The 18,398-nt window shown below is 43.0% G+C and overlaps 1 protein-coding gene across 3 annotated transcripts in view; it reads right to left on the bottom strand.

The window, feature by feature from the left end:
• Nucleotides 1-14,191, bottom strand: part of TBC1D14 (TBC1 domain family member 14) — a 70,706-nt gene extending 56,515 nt beyond the window's left edge. Inside the window, exons 1-2 of one of the 3 annotated variants that reach the window (XM_080343954.1) lie at nt 14,019-14,191; nt 7,021-7,765 (exon numbers count right to left, since the gene is read on the bottom strand). In XM_080343954.1, coding sequence (XP_080200080.1) covers nt 7,021-7,765; nt 14,019-14,061 — 788 coding nt within the window. In that variant the 5' untranslated portion in view covers nt 14,062-14,191. Of the gene's footprint in view, nt 1-7,020; nt 7,766-13,394; nt 13,457-14,018 lie in introns of those variants that run through there. The other 2 variants (XM_080343955.1, XM_080343957.1) reach the window with 2 other exon arrangements.
• Between the last annotated feature and the right edge of the window lie 4,207 nt (nt 14,192-18,398).

The following is an 18,398-nucleotide window of genomic DNA, read 5'->3' as shown; positions in this document are numbered from 1 at the left end:
AATTCTATTAACAGATCGTTTCTTGTTTGAGCCTTCATAAAGATATTTAAAAACAAAAGTTAGTGTTGATGCCAACTTCCCCACAGATCACGTAAAACTGGGAAAAGAAGGGAGACACTATTAAAAACAATAATAATCAATGAGCAGATTTATTCCATCTAATTTCACCTTGCCTACTTCATTTTTCAGAATCTCTAACCATATCTAACATACCCTCACAATGTTGACCCCGAAACAGGTATTCTTTACAGTCAGAAGTGGGTGGTTTTTAATAATTTCTGTACTTGCAAAAACTTAAAATAGTTGATATTGCTGATAAGGAAGGGAGCAAACAAAAAGTCAGCTGAACATTAAATGGTATTTTGATGAGAGAGATAGATAGAGTGCCACGTGGCAGTGATAGTGTTGATATTCTCCCTGTTCCCCAGTGCCTGTTCACTTCTTCTCACAGTCCCTTTCAACACAGGGAGACATCAGGAAAGTCCTTGTGAGTTAACTAAAGATACAAGGTACATCTAACCCACTGATTCACTAACCCTTCATATAGAAAATGAATCAGAATTAAAACAGACTTCCATTTCATTCATCTGAATTAGTTCCTGAAGTCTTGTGTACATCTATCAAAACATAATTCACACTCTTTCTATGCAAAAACAAGCATGCAGAACCAAACCACCACAAGCTCTCCAAAAGGCAGCCTCACATGGAGGATGAACGAGAAGGAATGGGGCGAAAAAGCATTACAGCTGAATGCTGCAAGTCACACACAACACCCACGTACGCTACAAATCTCGTTCACTAACCAGCGGGAGACCTTGTAATGCTTCCCAACAGCCACTAGAAAAGAAACATACACATTTAACTCTATTTAAAATAATAACAGGATCACATTAAGTCCTCATTTACTGCATAGTTCTGTAGCATTACTGAAACAAAATCCCAGAATTCAAAGCACTGCTGAGCAGATTTTCATTTAACTTCCAGGATGAACAAATAACTTCAACAAGCCTCTTAGTTTTGCTGTTGAGCAACTTAAAACAGTTTTGCGCAAACAGGAGTTTAAATAAAGCCGGTTTTATCTGCAAAAGCAACTTCCCTTTATTTTGAAGAGCCGCATGTCAAGTAAGATTAAGTGCAAAATTTAAGGAAGAACTAATAAAATAATAATTCTAAGCAGAAGTTATATTATTCCATGTATAAAGGGAAAATAGGGATTAAAATTAATGTAGACAGTTTCAGTTCAACACCTAGTGGAGAACAAGCCACATGACAAAGTTCAAAACTTAACACACTGAATTAGAGGATAAAGAATTTTGAAAACTGTATCATTCAATTTTCAACCTTTTTCAAAAGAAAAGGCTGTTGTCTTTGTAGAATTCCAACTTTGTACCTATGGAAGATTTGCTTTGATAGATAATGTTTATTTCAGAAAAATTCTGCAACTTTTCTTTTATTCCACACAGGGACATGATATTAAACATAGATAAAGGGAGACCACTAGTTTTGTTTCAAGTAGACAGAAAGTGGCTTTCAAATAAGTACTATTCAAACCCATATTGTGAAGATGAAAGCAGCTGTCAGATGAGTGTACCGGAATGCCTCTGCTGCTGCTGAAATATTGTTTCCAGCATCATCTGTTGATACAGATAGTCAGTGCCCATGCGGCTTCTCACACCACTGAAACATCAGCTTGTCTGCCTTCCTCTCTACAACCCTTTCAAACGCCTGTTATTGACAACAATTAGCTCAAAATGCACTTCAGTCCTGTTCTCAGTCTGTTTCCTCCTTAACAACCTATAATAGTCTTCATTTAATATCAAACATGCACAGAAGAGGAAACATCATATCTAAAGTTTAATATCTCAGATTACTCAATCATAATAATTTTAACCCTTGCTCTTCCACTTTCTGGTCAGTGAATTCACTTTTTGAAGAGAGGAAAGTGGGAAATCAACAGTAAAATGCTCTTTGTTATTCTACCTTCCTTTTAACACCAAAATTAGAAGTACAATAAGCTGCTCTCTCATTAAAAGCAACAAACAGCATTATGAAAGGATCCTATTCAATAACACAGGTGCTTTATCTACAGTATTGATGGATATAATTCCAAGTTCAGAACTCCAAAGTAAGTGTGACCAGTGTATGAGTGTGTGTGTGATATAAATGTACAAGTTACATTATTTCAGACTTACTGCTGAAATCAGTAGCTATTACTGTGAAACTTAAACCCTTTTTCTTCTCAGACTACAATAAGACCACAGCCTGGCCTAAGTCTGTGCTTCTGCGGATGGTGTAGGATGCCAACCCCGCTTCAGAAGCTTTCTGTCAAAAACACAGAGATTCTTTGGACACAATAAAACATAACATTCTTCTTAAAGCCCTTTATTTCATGTTTAGTCCCTATTCTCTGTAGAGGTTTCCCAAGATCCCGCTACTTAGAACATTCAAATCAAAAACTTCAGGAGCAGCCTGAAGAGAAAGAAGATCCAGATTCCTGGAGATCTGGACAAAATCCACAGCAGTGGACTAAGTAAAAACTTAGGATTCTTGCAGTCCCCTCAAAAGGGAGGGAACTGCATTGCTTATTATTTAAGTGAACAAAGTCCTAGTGCTTTTTACGGTCACTCTGTGTGTAAACATTAAAAGCCTCAGCCTCACTCTCCAAAATGATAAATGAAAACAATAAATGAAAAGTACAACTTCTACAGTAAGATCACAACTGTCCTGATTCAGCAAAGCTGTTTAAAAACCTAAGCATTTAAAAAGTCTGTGTGCTTCAGCAGTACTGTACAGAAGCGAAGTCCAAAGGTAACACTCATTATCCTGCACTACTCTGGGTCACCAGGGCAAAGGGACAAACAAGTCACCAACTCCTTAGTCTCGAAGCCAATTATTTGCTCACACTATTTCTCAAACCAAGTTCCTGTACATATTCAAACAAAGAAAAACAATTCAAACTCATGCTTTATGTGAAACACCTCCAGCCTTTTAGAGCTGATATGTGTGACACTTGAAAACAACCAACATGCCAAGTTTGTTTGGCAGCAGCATTTTCATGTGCTAACCTGGAGCCTAATGAGAGCACCAGTACTCCACCTAGCACAATCCCTGCCATGCCTCAAGCTCTTTCAAGGGGAAAGCCATGTGCAAACAAGCAGGAAAGCAGCCTCTCTTTCCCACTTTGGATCTTCCTGCCACACCCAAAAGGCAATGAGGAGCTTGAGGAAACAACCAGATCTTTCATAGTCTCAAACCACTGAAAAGGCAACAACTGAGACGGGAGCAGTTCAGGAAACTTTCTTCACCACAGTTCTGAGAAGGGCAGGGCAGGCGCACTCCATGCTCAGGTGCCCTGGAAGGTGCCAGGACTGACAGATAATGAGCCAACGAGTTCTCCTTTCACCTCCTCTGTAACACAATTTTCAACTGCAACCCCAAGCCAAAACCAACACTTCATAACACACCACAGATATTGCCACAACTGATATGTAACACACAACCTCATGCATAGTGCATGTGCACACATGCACACAGTCTTGCAAAGAAAAATAAATTGTCAGAGTGCTAAGAAATAATTTTACTTTCCAAAGCAGGTGCTTCTCTAAGCATCTTCTTGATACTATATAAGATTTACCCTTAATTGATACATAAGCAGCTTAGGTGCATGTGATCAAGCACTGGATACATCTAAGTTTTGTCAGTATTATGCCTACAGACAGCTGTAAATCTTAATTGACATAACCAGGGCAAACTCCATCTTGACAAGTTCAGCGAAACTAACACCTTCTCAGATGACAAATGGGTTTCAATGCAAGTACAGCTACCGTTTCGAGAAGCAAGGGTTCTTTTACCAAATGTCCGCAACTTGAGGAAAAACTAAGGTGATTCATCTTTGCTCTCAGTGGTTCAATTCTGCTACCCAGAGGAGCCCTCAAAGAGCAAGACCCGCAGGCACAGGCTGAGAGCCCCACTGCAGCCTCTCCGGACCGTCAGGCTGCTGAAGGCACAAAGGCCACATACAAACCACTCAGGTGCCTGTTCTTCCACATTGTACACAAGTGTGTCAGCCACTGACCAAAGCCAAAACAATTTGGCTTTCTCTTGCCATAGCTCATCCTTGGTTTTCAAAGTAAGGTTTATGCACTTAACCTCCCACTCTGCACTGGTGCAGCCTCACCTGGAGCACTGTGTGCAGTTCTGGGCATCACAGGATAAGGAAGATATTAAGCTACTAGAAAGCGTCCAGAAGAGACTATGAAGTTGGTGAAGGGTTTGGAGAGGAAGCCATATGAGGAGCAGCTAAAGCCACTTTGTTTGTTCAGCTTGGAGGAGAGTGAGGGGAGACCTCATCACAGCTACAGCTTCCTCACAAGGGGAGGAGGAGGAGGTGGTGTCGAACTCTTCTCTTTAGTGACCAATGACAGAACCTGAGGGAATGGCAGGAAGATGTGCTAGGAGAGGTTTAGGTTGGACATTAGGAAAAGGTTCTTCAACCAGAGGGTGCTGGACACTGGAACAGGCTCCCCAGGGAGGTGTCACGGCCCCAAGCCTGACAGTGTTCAAGAAGAGAACGGACAATGCCCTCAGATACATGGTGTGAACTGTGGGATTGTCCTGTGCAGGGGCAGGAGTTGGACTCAATGATCCTTGTGGGTACCTTCCAACTCAGGACATTCTAACCTGCAAGACCGCAAGAATCAAGTGGAAACTCTTTCAGCACAGAATGGAGTACTAAGAACACGCTCCTCTCGGGACTTTGTTTATAACTATCACAGCAATATTTTTTACAAACGTCTTTAAGAAGCTCCCTTCTCTGCAAGCTGGTCTTCAAAGATCCTATTCCAAATGTCTCCTCCTTGTCTAACCCTGCACACAAACCCCGGCACACAGCACTAGCAGGCAGCCAGGGCCCCACAAGTCAGTCACTCCAAACCAAACACTGCAGGGCCCTCGTTCATTTGCTGAAGTACTTGTTTAAGCCCTGGGAATCCAAGGAGCACAAAGGAATCCCAGGGAACAGACACTGTATGGGATCATTAGAGGAAGCAATTACAACCCCATGGACAGCAGACTGCAAATATTAACAAAAACTAGCAACAGCATATTTTGATCCTTAACATTGTGGACAGCATAAATGTAGATAGCATTCCCCGTGGGACAAAAGGACCCTCAGAAGCTCCCTGCTTGTTCAATACCTGTGAAATTCACCAACAGGTCGCAGGACAGAAGAGAACAGATGCATAAAATATTGGTGTGTGGAGTGCAAGTACAAACAAAAAGTGAGCAGCTCTTGTTTTCAAAACCAAGCAGAAGTGGATGTTAAAGGGAAGGATATTAAAGGCCAGGTTACAGACAGAGCACGTGGAACTTCAAAGCGGATGACCTGTTCGAACTTAATCCTCAGATGCTCATGATGACATCACATGGTGACCAAGATTACATGTTCCTCCTTTAAAAGGTAGTAAGGACAGCCTTTGCTCTCTGGAATTCAACGTACTTGAAAAGATTCAGGTTAAAAAACTCAGTTTACTGAGTATCACCATTTCTGTAACACTGGCAAAACCACTAGAGACTACACTAGAACAGAATTTGGACAGATGGCTCTATTTTGTTGGATGAGAAAAGCTGAGCAGCAGTTAAATATACTTTGAGCAGGGTCTAAATGTGCCCGTTCCACTGTGCTTCCTCTGGGCAGAAGGACAGCATTTGTTTGAGGTAGCAGTTGTGCTACCAGAATGGGTAACAAAAGTTCACGCTTTGAAGTGCTGAGAAGCCTCCTGCTTCAGAATTAAGTCTGGTCCCATGGCAACAAACAGAGAGAGGTCCACAAAAGCTTCAGCACCTCAAACATGACTGATGACTGCAGTTCTGCTGCACTGTACTCTACATTAACTTTAACCTAAGAACAAAAATCAATGAAGGTTTCAGCCAATTTAGTAAATCTAAAGAAACTGCTTCAAAAAGCAGCAGGCTTTCAAAGAATGATGTTATTATTATCTATGTAGCTATATAATTATTTAAGTATTTTATCACCCTATTCATCTCATGCAAAAAAAAAATAAGTTTACAGGAGGAGAAAGATTAGCTGAAGCTATCGTGTTCAAAATATGTTAGATACAGCCAACTCTGCTTGATGTCTGAAGTTTACTTCTAGAACCATTTATTCAAAATATATCATACTTCAGACATTATATGACAAAAAATGAGAGACATTATTAAGGCCTTAAATAAATAAAAAAACACCAAACAACCCAAACACCAAAAAGTAGACTAGTCCTCTTCCTCATTCACTGCTTTAACTGGGTATCTGCATTTAGAATACCTTATCATTCATACAAGGGCCGTGTTTAAAAGAGGTCACGTAACTGCTTTAAGTAGCAAATGCTTTCATTTCAACAACTGAGTGACAAAATGTTGGGTGTTCTCATTCTATACAAAAATGAAGGAAAAAAATGTATTAACAAAACTATAACTCAGATTTGGGAAAATCATAGTAGTCATTCACGTGTTTGGCAAATATTTGTATTTTAAGCTACATACACTTATATCGATCAATAAAATACTCCATTACTACTAGACCACTTATGAATCCTTAAATGTCAAAGCTCTTCAATACAGGTATGGACTCTACCAATATTAACCTATTTACAGAACATGAGATTAAGAACTATGGCCAAAATCACAAAAGGCATCACTAGAGAAGCCAGAAAGAAAAACCCTTGTTCAGAGGAAAAAAGCCTTGTTCAGAACTCCTTTCACTGTAATATAGGAGGTATATTTTAAGTAGATTTAAGATGCTTCCATATACCATAAAGATAATACAGAGTAGGATTGAGAGCCTTGGTCCCTAGCAATATTTGTCAGCTTAGTCAGAACAGAAAAAATATGTTGTTAACACCAATTTAAATGCAAATAGCAAGCTATTACCTCTTTCAAAGTAAAATATCACAAAAGAACTTTGTCCTATGATCTTACTTAATCTCCCTGTTAAAATACAAATATACTATATGGAAATACTACCTGGCAAAGAAGTTCGTAAAAGGTCCCAATATTTTTCGTTTACTGTCCACATCTGTCTCTTGACAACACTCATCACTGATCTCTTGCTGGCTCTCATCATTGGTCTCTTTAGTGGAATTCAGGGTAACATCTGAGAAATGTGTCTCATCAGTCTCCAGATTAACAATTGCACTTGAACTGCTTGTGACCACAAAGTCCAAAATGTCTTCATTGCTAACTGATAAAGTTGTTGACAGTTCTGTGCTAAGACTAGAAACACTACAGACAGAGATATCATCACTTCGATTCAGAGTTTTTGAAGTTGGACTATAAAGTTTGACAGTGTCATACCCAGTTCTTGGGAAAGTAGAGGATTTTCGCACAGCATGGTCATGTTCAGAAGTCAGAGGATGTGGAGGCACATAAGACGGCAGCGTGCACGCACTCTGAAAAGCCTTGTCAGGCACAATTTCAGCTTCTGACTGCTTTCTCTTCACATTTAACACATTGCAGTGAACAGGCTCTGGATTTCCTATTTCTAGAGTTGGAATACCAGAATCCACTGATTTAAGGCTATGACAATCTTCTAAAGCACTGGACAGCTGGTCAGGCCCATACTCAGGCAATGAGAGAGATCTTGGGGTCCCGGAGTTCAAGTTTTGAAGGCCCTGGATACCACCCACTCTTGCATCCAGAATTCCCATGAAGCTCAAACCGTTTAAGGAGTTGGATAAGTTCACATCAGTTGTCTTGGTCCAACTCGTAACTGGTTAAAAAGAAAGAAAAGACAAGATTATGAGTTTGCAGGAAGGTTGTGGTTTGGTTGGTTGTTAATATATATATACACTCAGTCCTATCATAATTTAGGCTTTTAATTAAAAGTTATTAATCTTCTCTTGCACATGATTACTGTTCCTTCTCCCTGCTCAAACAAGCAGGACAATGGCAACTTAAATTAGGCTTCTAGAAAATGTCAAGCACGAAAAGCTTTGCATAAGCAGTTTGTGTGCCAGTGTTTGTTTCATATACATCTCCTGAGAGTGAAATTACATATTATAAAAACTGCAGTACTTTAACATTCCATGTCAATATCGAGACAAATATTTGAAAAAAATTTTATACAGTCAGAAATGCATATTTACTAATGTTGGGGGGCTACAAAACTTATTTTCGTACACTTCAACCAAAATTCTGAAGTGTTCATTTGAACTTCTTAGCATTCTTAGCATTCTTCTGGAAAACACAAAAATAGTAATAAATTTGTCACCGAAACAGAATGCATAATATATCAGTTTTGCATTAATCAAGAGATGCAAAATCGGAACAGCTACAAAGCTATCCCTGTAGTCAACGTTTGGACAACACACATGATGCACTTCATTAGCTCACGTCCAACAAAACTGACACTTGCGAATATATAGTATTTCCCGCACTCCGAGACTGCTGTTCTTCATATCTGCGATACACACTCACACTCCTCCCCAGGAGCTGCCAGCGGGGCAGTTAATCCAGTCAGTGCCCCACTTCCAGCCTAAATCCAAGCGGCTCAAAGAGAGGGCAGCCCAGCACGAGCTGCAGGTTAGATGCACTGTCCTCATGGGCAACTTCAGCCTTTCATAAACCTGAACACCATCAGGACACTGCCCTGGCTCCCAGAACTGCTGCTGACCTTTGAGCACACTATACCATTATATTCTCTTTCTATATGAATAGTTAAATTATCTGCAGCTCTGCTGAAGTTTGCAATGTAATTATTCTGCAGCAGCTGGCAGAACAAATATGCACATATTGCTTCAGTTTCTTCACTCTGAAACACTCTGGGCTAAGTGTGAAGGAGTGAAGAATACTCTTCCCATCTCACAAACAGCTTGCTTTCTAGACAGATTTTTCTCTGGTTCCTGAAGCTGAGTCTCCTGCTTCTGGCCTTCTACTCTCTCTCAAGTGTAGCACCTAATTAAAGGTGCCAGTTGGCCCCTAAAAGGTACTCCCTGCATTCAGCTTTTAAAAAACAAACAAGACTCACCCACCCCACCCCCTCCCAAAAAAAATCAAAAAGAAAAAAAAGAAAATAAAAAAATCTAATTTAGGAAAACTGGTTCCTCCCAGCAGTTCCAAACCACTGGCTACTGGCACCCAAGCCCAGACAAACACCAGGGTTTGACACACTTCATTCTTAGTTCTGAACCCATCAATATTTTGACTTTGCGATACTGACAGGGAGTAAGTGACAGAAAACACATTTCAAACATATTCTGCTGGTCCAAATGGTAACAGTTTTTGCCACAAGCTTTCAGTCACATGAAAAGTTCATGAATCCAAATGTACTTCATGTGCTATACCGACTCCTTAGCTTAGGAAGGACACAAATGCTATTCACTCGCTGACGCAGCACTCCAGTTCAATGCACTCCCCTGTGCAGGGAAAAGTCAAGTAGAAACAACTTTGGATATTTCATCTTTTAGACCTTTTCAGAACCTTCTAACCACCAGTTATGTACTACCCACACAAATCAATCAATGCATCAATTGCCTAATCCTTTGAATAAGCAAGGCTTCCAAGTACTGTTTTGACCAAAAAGCTTGTGAAAGATGCACACTTTTCATATAGAGTTGCTATAGCAACTTTTTTGTACATTACCACAGTTTGAAAAGTTTACATCCCCTGCAAATTAAAGAAGTGATGTCTTGAGATAGCTGGCATACCAACTATGTACATTACAAACCTCTCTGCTCACTAAATTAAACTGCAAGGGCCATAGAAGAGAAAGCAAAACAAAAGAAAACAAACACACACACAGAAAACCCTGAACAACAATCCGCAAATACAGCCAACAAACTGTTCTACTTCATGAAGTCAACTGTGATAATCAAAGTGTACAAATATAATGTAACATGGAGCATTAGATATAATTACTGTTGCACGCACTTGGATCTCCTGCTCTCAGACCTTCTTGCTTGGATTCTTTTATTTTTCTAATGTAAGTCTGGCTATTTTCTCTTGTTCATGCTCACCCACTCTTTCATATACATCATATTGCTCTTTAACTTAACAGCTTACCCAGCCCCACTGTTTCTCCAAAGAGTATCACACACACTGCAGAACTGTGTCTGCAAGGGTGCAGGTGTTTGCTTTACCACAATTTGTACTTATTAACACATCCAGACAATGTAGTTCAGAAATGTATTCAGCCAGGGACAACTTTGATGCTGTTTGGGTAAACAGCACCAGCATGTTCCAATAACAAAGACCTTGAGTGACCGCCTTCTCTTCTGCTCAATGACTTTCCCAAGTAAGAACCAGTCCTTAGTTTAATTGCACAGCTCTTCTCAACTAAGCTTACAAATGGAAAGTGCACAAGTGGCCTTGGAAGAGCCAGTAAACACAGCACCTCAAGAGACCAAACAATTCTTTAAAGGAGAGAGTTCGAAGAGAAGCGAAAATAAATTTCTATGTGGGGTACTGAAGCTATTTTAACTTGGCTTGGTATTTTTTTTAAGCAAGAAATTTAACAGGAAGAGATCCTTTAAACAGGCAACCAGCAAAAACAGAAATATATAACAGCTACAGCTTGCTGGAGCAAATTATGCAATAACAAGCTCCAAAGGTTTTACATAGTTCAGCGAAACTGTTGGAAGCTTTGAAGTATACCCATCAAGGGCTTTAAATGGAAACTTGAGATGTAATCAGCTGTCAAAAACATACATGAGAACTCCTTGATTAATTTTGCATTAGGTTGTTGTAGGATTGTTTTTAAGGATGTAGTGAAGTGATATTTACACTCCGTATTTTAGTTGCCTCACTGCTAAGTGCAAAATCTAACAACTGATTTCAAACATTTTAAGTGTTCTGTGCTCCAACACTAACTTCTTTCCATAAATAATTTAATAACATAACATTGTTGCAACAATAAACATAACGTTATTGAAGTATTAGCACTGTAATAAACTACTGAGAAAGAATAATGAATTTTTTTCTGCACAACATTAATAATTCCCATGGTTTATTTAGATGCTCATATATTTAAATAAAACTTGTATTTGTAAATAACCTATGTCTTACAGGAACCATGACCTTATGAGTGTGAGTGTCCCAGAAGAGAGTTGAAGAGGGAAAGGGAGATAGGAAAACACAGCAGAGGTCACAAGTGGCAAGGAGAGGGAAGGCAGGCATTATTTACTCATTAACTCTTCACAGTATCACAGTATGTTTGGGATTGGAAGGGACCTCAAAAGATCCTCTAGTCCAATCCCCCTGCCGGAGCAGGAACACCAAGATGAGGTTACACAGGAACATGACCAGGTGGGTTTTAAATGTCTCCAGGGAAGGAGACTCCACAACCTCCCTGGGCAGCCTGTTCCAGTGTCTGTCACCCTCACTGAGAAGAAGTTTCTTCTCAAATTTAAGTGGAACCTCTTGTGTTCCAGCTTGGTCCCACTACCCCTTGTCCTATCATTGTTTGCCACCGAGAAGAGCCTGGCTCCATCCTCATGGCACTCACCCTTTATATATTTATAAACATTAATAAGGTCACCTCTCAGTCTCCTCTTCTCCAAACTAAAGAGACCCAGCTCCCTCAGTCTTTCCTCATAAGGGAGATGCTCCACTCCCTTAATCATCTTTGTTGCCCTGCGCTGGACTCTCTTCAGCAGTTCCCTGTCCTTCTGGAACTGAGGGGCCCAGAACCGGACACAATACTCCAGATGGGGTAACTCTTCCAACATAAATGCTAAGGGGCACCAAATAAACATAGTTTTGTAGCTACGTTCAGAATTAACCAACAGGACATAGCTATTCATGCAAAAGTAGCTGAACTGCATAACTCCTTGCCACAGGACACTGAAGATCCTGGAAGTTCACATGTAGGCTCAGGGAAGAAAAAAAATCACTAGAGGATTCCTGAACAAAGAGAAACTCAGGAGATCTCTGAACTGCAAGTGTCAGAACTTCAGGGAAATACCAGTGTACATGAGTGCTGCTTTTAGGCTCTCTCCCAGGTAAATTCTTCTGTCTGGTCCGTCCCTGTATGGCTGTCCATACATTCCTCTTACATTCCCCAGATTCTGATGGCAACATGTACGAACGCTCTGACAATAACCAGAGGCTTTAAACCAGACTTTGACTTTACACATCTCCTAACAACACAGAGGGAACAAGTCATATCAGTTTATAATTTCTAAGATCTAGAATAAAATGGCTTTTTAATTCATTTTTATGTAAAATTTAAAGAAAGTTAATAGCAATGCCAAACCATTAGGGTAAAACAAAGATCTGAAAGATGCCAGCTCGAGACATGTTGTTCCCAGTTTGCTGTGACTTGCAATGGAATTTAGGCAATGAACTTGCTGAGAAATATGGGTAAGAAAACTATCTACAGAACAGGCTTTTTATCTTCTTGCCTCACAGGAATGACAACAGTAGCCTATGAATACTGCTCAGTTCTCAAAGAGTTAACATCTCAGTTTTTATCACCTCGTTTCTTCAACACTTACCTGTGGCAGCTTTTAAAACAAGGTTTTAAGAGCAAGGAATTGTTTCAATTACAAAGTTGCAACTGGTTGGTTTTTTTGTTGTTTTTTTTTTTCTTCTCAAAGAAAAAACATTTTTAAAAGTGAAAGGTTTAAAATCTCCATGCATTTGACGGTATTTTTGTTGAATGTAACCACATTTGTTGAATGTAACAACACACTGCTGCTACCAACAGCAGGTGACCTCAGTGCACAAGAGCATCAGAACCAGTTTTGTTTATTAAACCTTGGTTCAGATTGTTCATGTTCTAACAGCCACAGCATTGCTGAAGAATTCCTGAGCCTACAAAACAGCCTTTAACAAAGCATGAGAATGAAATACAGTGACTGAGGCTACATGTGCAAGCACTGCCAAAACTTTAATGGCAAAAAGAAATGGGATTTTTTTTTTTATTAAGAAGTCTTTTATGTAACTCCCAGCTGGCGTCCTTCACAGAGTGTGAGCTTTATAAACCTGGCTTCCAAGCGAATTGCTTGGAGAATGATTATAAGTAAACCATTCACTGCTTTTCCACGTTTTTGCTATGTCGGGCAGGTAATATAAATGAGTCACAGTGTTCTTCTAAAGCCTGTGTTCCAGAAGCAGTTTACCGGGATTTTTTTTTCCTCCCCACATCAATATCACTGAAGGAAAGATCTGAGGCCACATTAAATTATCAGCAGCGTCGTAAGAACTTCAGCTGATGTCAGTAGTTTTGTTTGGTGTCTGGGAATCACCTAAAAGACTTCGATTAGAAAGTGAAACAGATTAAAGTCGCTTCCTTTACACGGCGCTGACCTGACACCGCGCAGGTTTCCTGGCTGGTGGCCTTCAAAAAAAAAGCACCCAGCCGATGTGTTTCCCCAAGGGCTTGAGGAAGCAACGCTCACCCTCCCCTGTCGTCTTTCGGTCTTCAAACCACTCGGCGAAGACTCCGGCGGTGCCGAGCAGCTCCTCCAACTTTTTAAGGTGGCCGCGGAGAGACCGAGCGCGGCCCGGCCGGCCCAGAGACCCCGCACGGCGGGGCTGCTCCTGCTCCCGCCCGGCCCGGAGACCCCGCACCGCGGGGCTGCTGCTGCTCCCGCCCGGCCCAGAGACCCCGCACCGCGGGGCTGCTGCTGCTCCCGCCCGGCCCAGAGACCCCGCACCGCGGGGCTGCTGCTGCTCCCGCCCGGCCCGGAGACCCCGCACCGCGGGGCTGCTCCTGCTCCCGCCCGGCCCGGAGACCCCGCACCGCGGGGCTGCTCCTGCTCCCGCCCGGCCCGGAGACCCCGCACCGCGGGGCTGCTCCTGCTCCCGCCCGGCCCGGAGACCCCGCACCGCGGGGCTGCTCCTGCTCCCGCCCGGCCGGCGCGCAGGTGGCGGCGGTTCCGCACGGCCCGGCCCAGCCCTGGCCCGCTCCCCCCCAGGCTCTGCCCCTCACCCCAACAGGTGCCCCGCACGCCCCGGCCCCGAGCAGCGCTGCCCGCCGCCGCCCGCGGAGGAACAGCCGCGCAGAAACTTTGACGCCTCACCGGGGCAGCGCTGCCCTCCGCCGCTCTCCTCATGCTGGGCCATGCCCGACCCGCCTCACAGCTGCTGCGGGACTAGGAGGCGGCCGGCGGCTGCGGCGGACGGTCCATGTCGCTGTGCGGTCGCCGCGGAGGAACGGCGGGTTCAGCGCAGGTGAGGGGGCGCAGCCCCCGCCCGCCGGGCGCTCTCCCCGCACGGCGCGGAGCCTCCCATGGCGCCCGCCCCCGCGGCGGGCACGGGCGGTGCGGCGCGCACCTGGCTGCGGGTCTGCCGGCGGGACAGGTGCCGGGCTCTTCCCGGGACGCTCCGCTCCTCGCGGCCCGGCCTCCTCCCGCCCCGCCGCCGCTCCCCCTCCCCAGCGCGGCGGGGAGAAGCACCGCCCGCCGGGAGCGAAACGCCTGCGCGGTGGGGGGGCGGGGAGGCGGCCGTTGGGCGCGGCCGCCATCTTGACTCGCCTCAGCGCGTCCCGGGTTAGGGGTTAACGCGGGGGTGCGTTGTGAGCCCCAGCTCGGAGGCGGGTACCGGGAGCGGAGCGGGGCGGATTGAGCAGCGGGGGCTGTAACTGAGGCCCCTCGCTCAGAGCAGTTCCGCCCGCGCGGGAGCGGGGCCGCTCCGCCGGTACCGGGCGGCTGCAGCCCGGCCCGCGGTACCGGCGGCGGGGGCACGGGCCGGGTCGGGCTGCACGAGGGTCTCTTGTGCTCCCGGCTGCATTTAGTAATAAAGCAAAGTCTGGTCGGTTTTGCAGGTTTGGGCTGTGGGACGTTTTAGTCGGGGGCATACGTGGAGGTGTATGCACAGCTCTGTGAAACTGAACTGTAATAACAAAAGTGAAGGCTTCAGGATGGTAATTGCTATTCCAGCGTGTTTATCTTCCCGTTTTCTTCACCCTCCGTCTCGAAGTGTCCCCTTTGGATGTCGGCAAAGTCAACCTGTTGTGCACACCCCTCCGCCCCCACACTGACAGGATTCGGGAGCAGAGACCTCATGTGTCCCTGACATCTTTGAACTCTTGTGGTTGGGGTTCTTTTTGTTGTTTGGGTTTTGGTTGGGTGGGTTTTCTTGTTTTTGTTTGCATGCATGTGTGTTTTGTTGCAAAGCTCATGTACATTTTGCATCTGGTGATTGTTTCTCTACAATGGTAGTAAGATAAACTTGTCTCCTATCTTAACTAAGGATGTAAGTACCAGCTTCTCATCACCTCACTCCTTTTATGTCTGCCCTGAAGCTGGAACTGAGTGCAGCAAATGCAGAAATATCTGAACTTGTGTTAATGTAATGAGCTCAATATCAACAAGAGCAAAGCTGCAATTGTTCAAGCTTTGATGTGGGCAGGTTGCACCTGGATAAACTGTGAGAGGCTGAGGTGAACTTGTACAGAAGTATTTGCCACCGTGACCCCAGTTTCATGTTATCAACATGAGAAGTAGGCAACGAAAACCTATGCTGAACCAAAAATGATACCTCTGCAGATACTTTCTGTGACTGGGTCAGAGACTGATGAAGTTCAGTGCTTATTCCGCTGGATTTCTAAGATGGGTATCAACACAAGATTGGCCCTAATTTCTCCATATCTTTCTTTGAAAACCAGTGCTGCCTTTTCAAGGCAGCTTGCATATTACTACCAATAGAAGGTAAATAAAAGCAAAACAGCTTTGAAGCACTATAAACTTACTTATATGCAAGAGGTATACTATTTTGAAGCATATGCTGTCACTAATTCCTTTTTCAGTATTAACATTTTCCTTCTGATTTTGAGGGGGGATCAATTCTTCTATTGGAGCAACCGGAACAGTGTATTGTCATAATGGTATCCTCAAACCTGGGTCAAAGTTGTTGAGTTCCCAGGGTAAACAGCAGAACAAAAATAGACGGTCATGTATCCTGTAAGTCTGCAGATTGACTCCAAAGGCAACAATTATAATCTCATCTTCATAATATTATTTAGGCTGAAGGAACTGTTAGAAAAATCTGCTGCAGGAAATCTTTCAGCCGTGGCAGAGTATAGAGCACAGCTGGAAGGTTCAAATCATGCAAGGAGTTAGGTACTTAAATACTTTTTGAGTCAGTACTTATTTAAGGATAGAATTTTGCCTAACAACCAGAATACCTTTGAGATCCCCTTCCAAGTGATTTATTTTAGTGGATATTTTCCATTTCCAACCCACAGATGACTCTTCCTATTCATCTGGTAGGTTTCTTGATAGCCACTCACAACAAAATTCTTACTGTTCTTTGCACTGAAGAAACACAGAACAACCAGGGTCCCAGCCTAGTAATATTAAAAAAATACTTTTTATTGCATGCAAATGACTCTATAACTCGTGGAAAAGGGCACATAGCACTTCTGCTTGTTGCGAGCTATTAGCAAAAATGGACTTTTTGCATTAGCAGTTAGTGTTAGGTCACTGAAAGCCACCTCCATCCGAGATAAGATAGTTTCTGTCTGCAAGTATTGTGTATTACTGTTCCTCCAGACTGGGAAAAGCTGAAGGGCTGACATTATGTGACTAAATGCAGCATCACACCATTAGCTCTCAGGGAAGCGTGGCGTGTCCCAATTACTGAAAGGAAACAGAACAGGTACTACCAGGCACAGGAAGTATAAATGCGTAACGAAGTGCAAGGGGGACCTTCAGCGCCTTTGTTTTTCAGCTGTGCAAAATACAAAGTTCATCTGGGAGGGCATGCTGAAAAACCAAGTCGTCTTGTAAGTAAATCTTTAAAAGCATAAGAAGTTAGTTGTGGCACTTACTGAGCATGGTTATCATCAGTGCTCTGCCACTGATTCAGAGTCAGCTAAACCTGTAAAATACTTAATTTCCTAAAAATTCTTGGGAGAAAATGCTGATGTTTTGCTCAGTAGTGTCTTGCCCATGGCTGTTGTGTAGAAATGAAGCACCACACAGAGTGGCCTCAAATTGGCAACCAGTATTCACCTAGTGGGCAAAAACATGGAAGTGGTCTAACAACATATCAGTGCTAGAGATTTTAATTCTCTGAAAACTTTCAATTCAGAAGCCTTGTCATACAAACTCATACCAGCAGAATTATATAGGCCAATTTTATGGTTACTCTGTAAAAAAAACTTGAAGGGTTTGTGCTCTGTTCTGTCTCGCAAATTTGTCCAACATATACTATATATGACAAAGGAATGCAGAGTAATGGTCCTTCCTTTGTTCCTGTAGAACAAGGTTGAGTTCAGGAGCAGAAACACAAGCTTCCCTCATGCATCTTACGCCTGTAGATGTAGGAAATCATTCTCTGCTTAGGCTAACCTTCAGCAATTTTGCAACTGATACAACTTTTAATTTTTTTAAGAACTAGATGGGAACATCTAGATTGAATTTCCATTCATCAGAAGCCAAGTATGATACAAGCAGCTTTCAGAGAGAGCCAAACTGAGCTGTGCAGCTCCCTGCCTAGCTCAAGGTCAGTAATTCTGTCATAAAGTAGAAGACATCTCGGTATCTTTTTTCTCTAACCAGAGATTTGCATATTGAGAAGATAAAATGATTGCACATCATTGAATAATAGCTGGTCAGCAGCTCTTGGCTCCATTTCCCATCACAGTCATTTAAGGCAGTTTTAGCTCATGCAAGCAGGAGTGCAGTGTAGCAGGTGATGGATAATCTGTTATTGTCCATCCTGCTAAGAGACAGAAAAGTTCACTCCTGAAGGTGTTAGAACAGTGATGAGATATTGATCTGTGTATGCATGGTAAAGTAACTAATGCATGTTTTATGACACAGGAAAGGGAACAATGAATAAATTCAGGTTTCTACTGACTTGTAGCAATGAGCAGGATGATTTGATCAAAAATATCAATACCTCACAAGAAGATGGTGATGTTTTTGACAAATGGAGAATACCACGCTCTTCAAATTCATCTCAAATTAATTGTGCTCACACAAAACTAACATCTGTCTTTTGCACGTTGGATAGTAGTTCATTTCCAGTACAGCCGCCGTCTGCACGGGCGTTCCTGCGAGCAGGGGAAGGTCTGTGCACCGAACCGTTTTAATAGGTTTGGTCTGAGTCAGGAACAGCTGGAGAAAAGCCTGCCGCCTCCTATGGAGTTTAAACCTGATAAAGGAGGAGGAAAATGAAGCCAGGTCTGTAACTATCATTACTGTTAACCCTTCTGTAACCACTGGGTAAGAACAGACTTATATGGTTTAAAGTTCCCCTCCATGAGACAGCAAGAAAATAAAGAGCAGCAAAGGCAGGGAAGATGGTGCGAGACTTTCCAGCACATCAAATTGATTTTACTGAACTGTGATGTGTGTGACTGGAATGTTTCTATTGCTGTCTACAAGCTGTTTAGGAAAGACAACGTGAGTAATAAGGCTTAAAGGAATAAGACTGTACAAACTAAAAATATT

The sequence above is a fragment of the Nesoenas mayeri genome (genome assembly GCF_963082525.1).
Source record: "Nesoenas mayeri genome assembly, chromosome: 4".
In the NCBI taxonomy this organism is placed as follows: Eukaryota; Metazoa; Chordata; class Aves; order Columbiformes; family Columbidae; genus Nesoenas; species Nesoenas mayeri.
The sequence above is the reverse complement of the archived record's forward strand: the minus strand, read 5'-3'. Positions and strand labels throughout refer to the sequence as shown.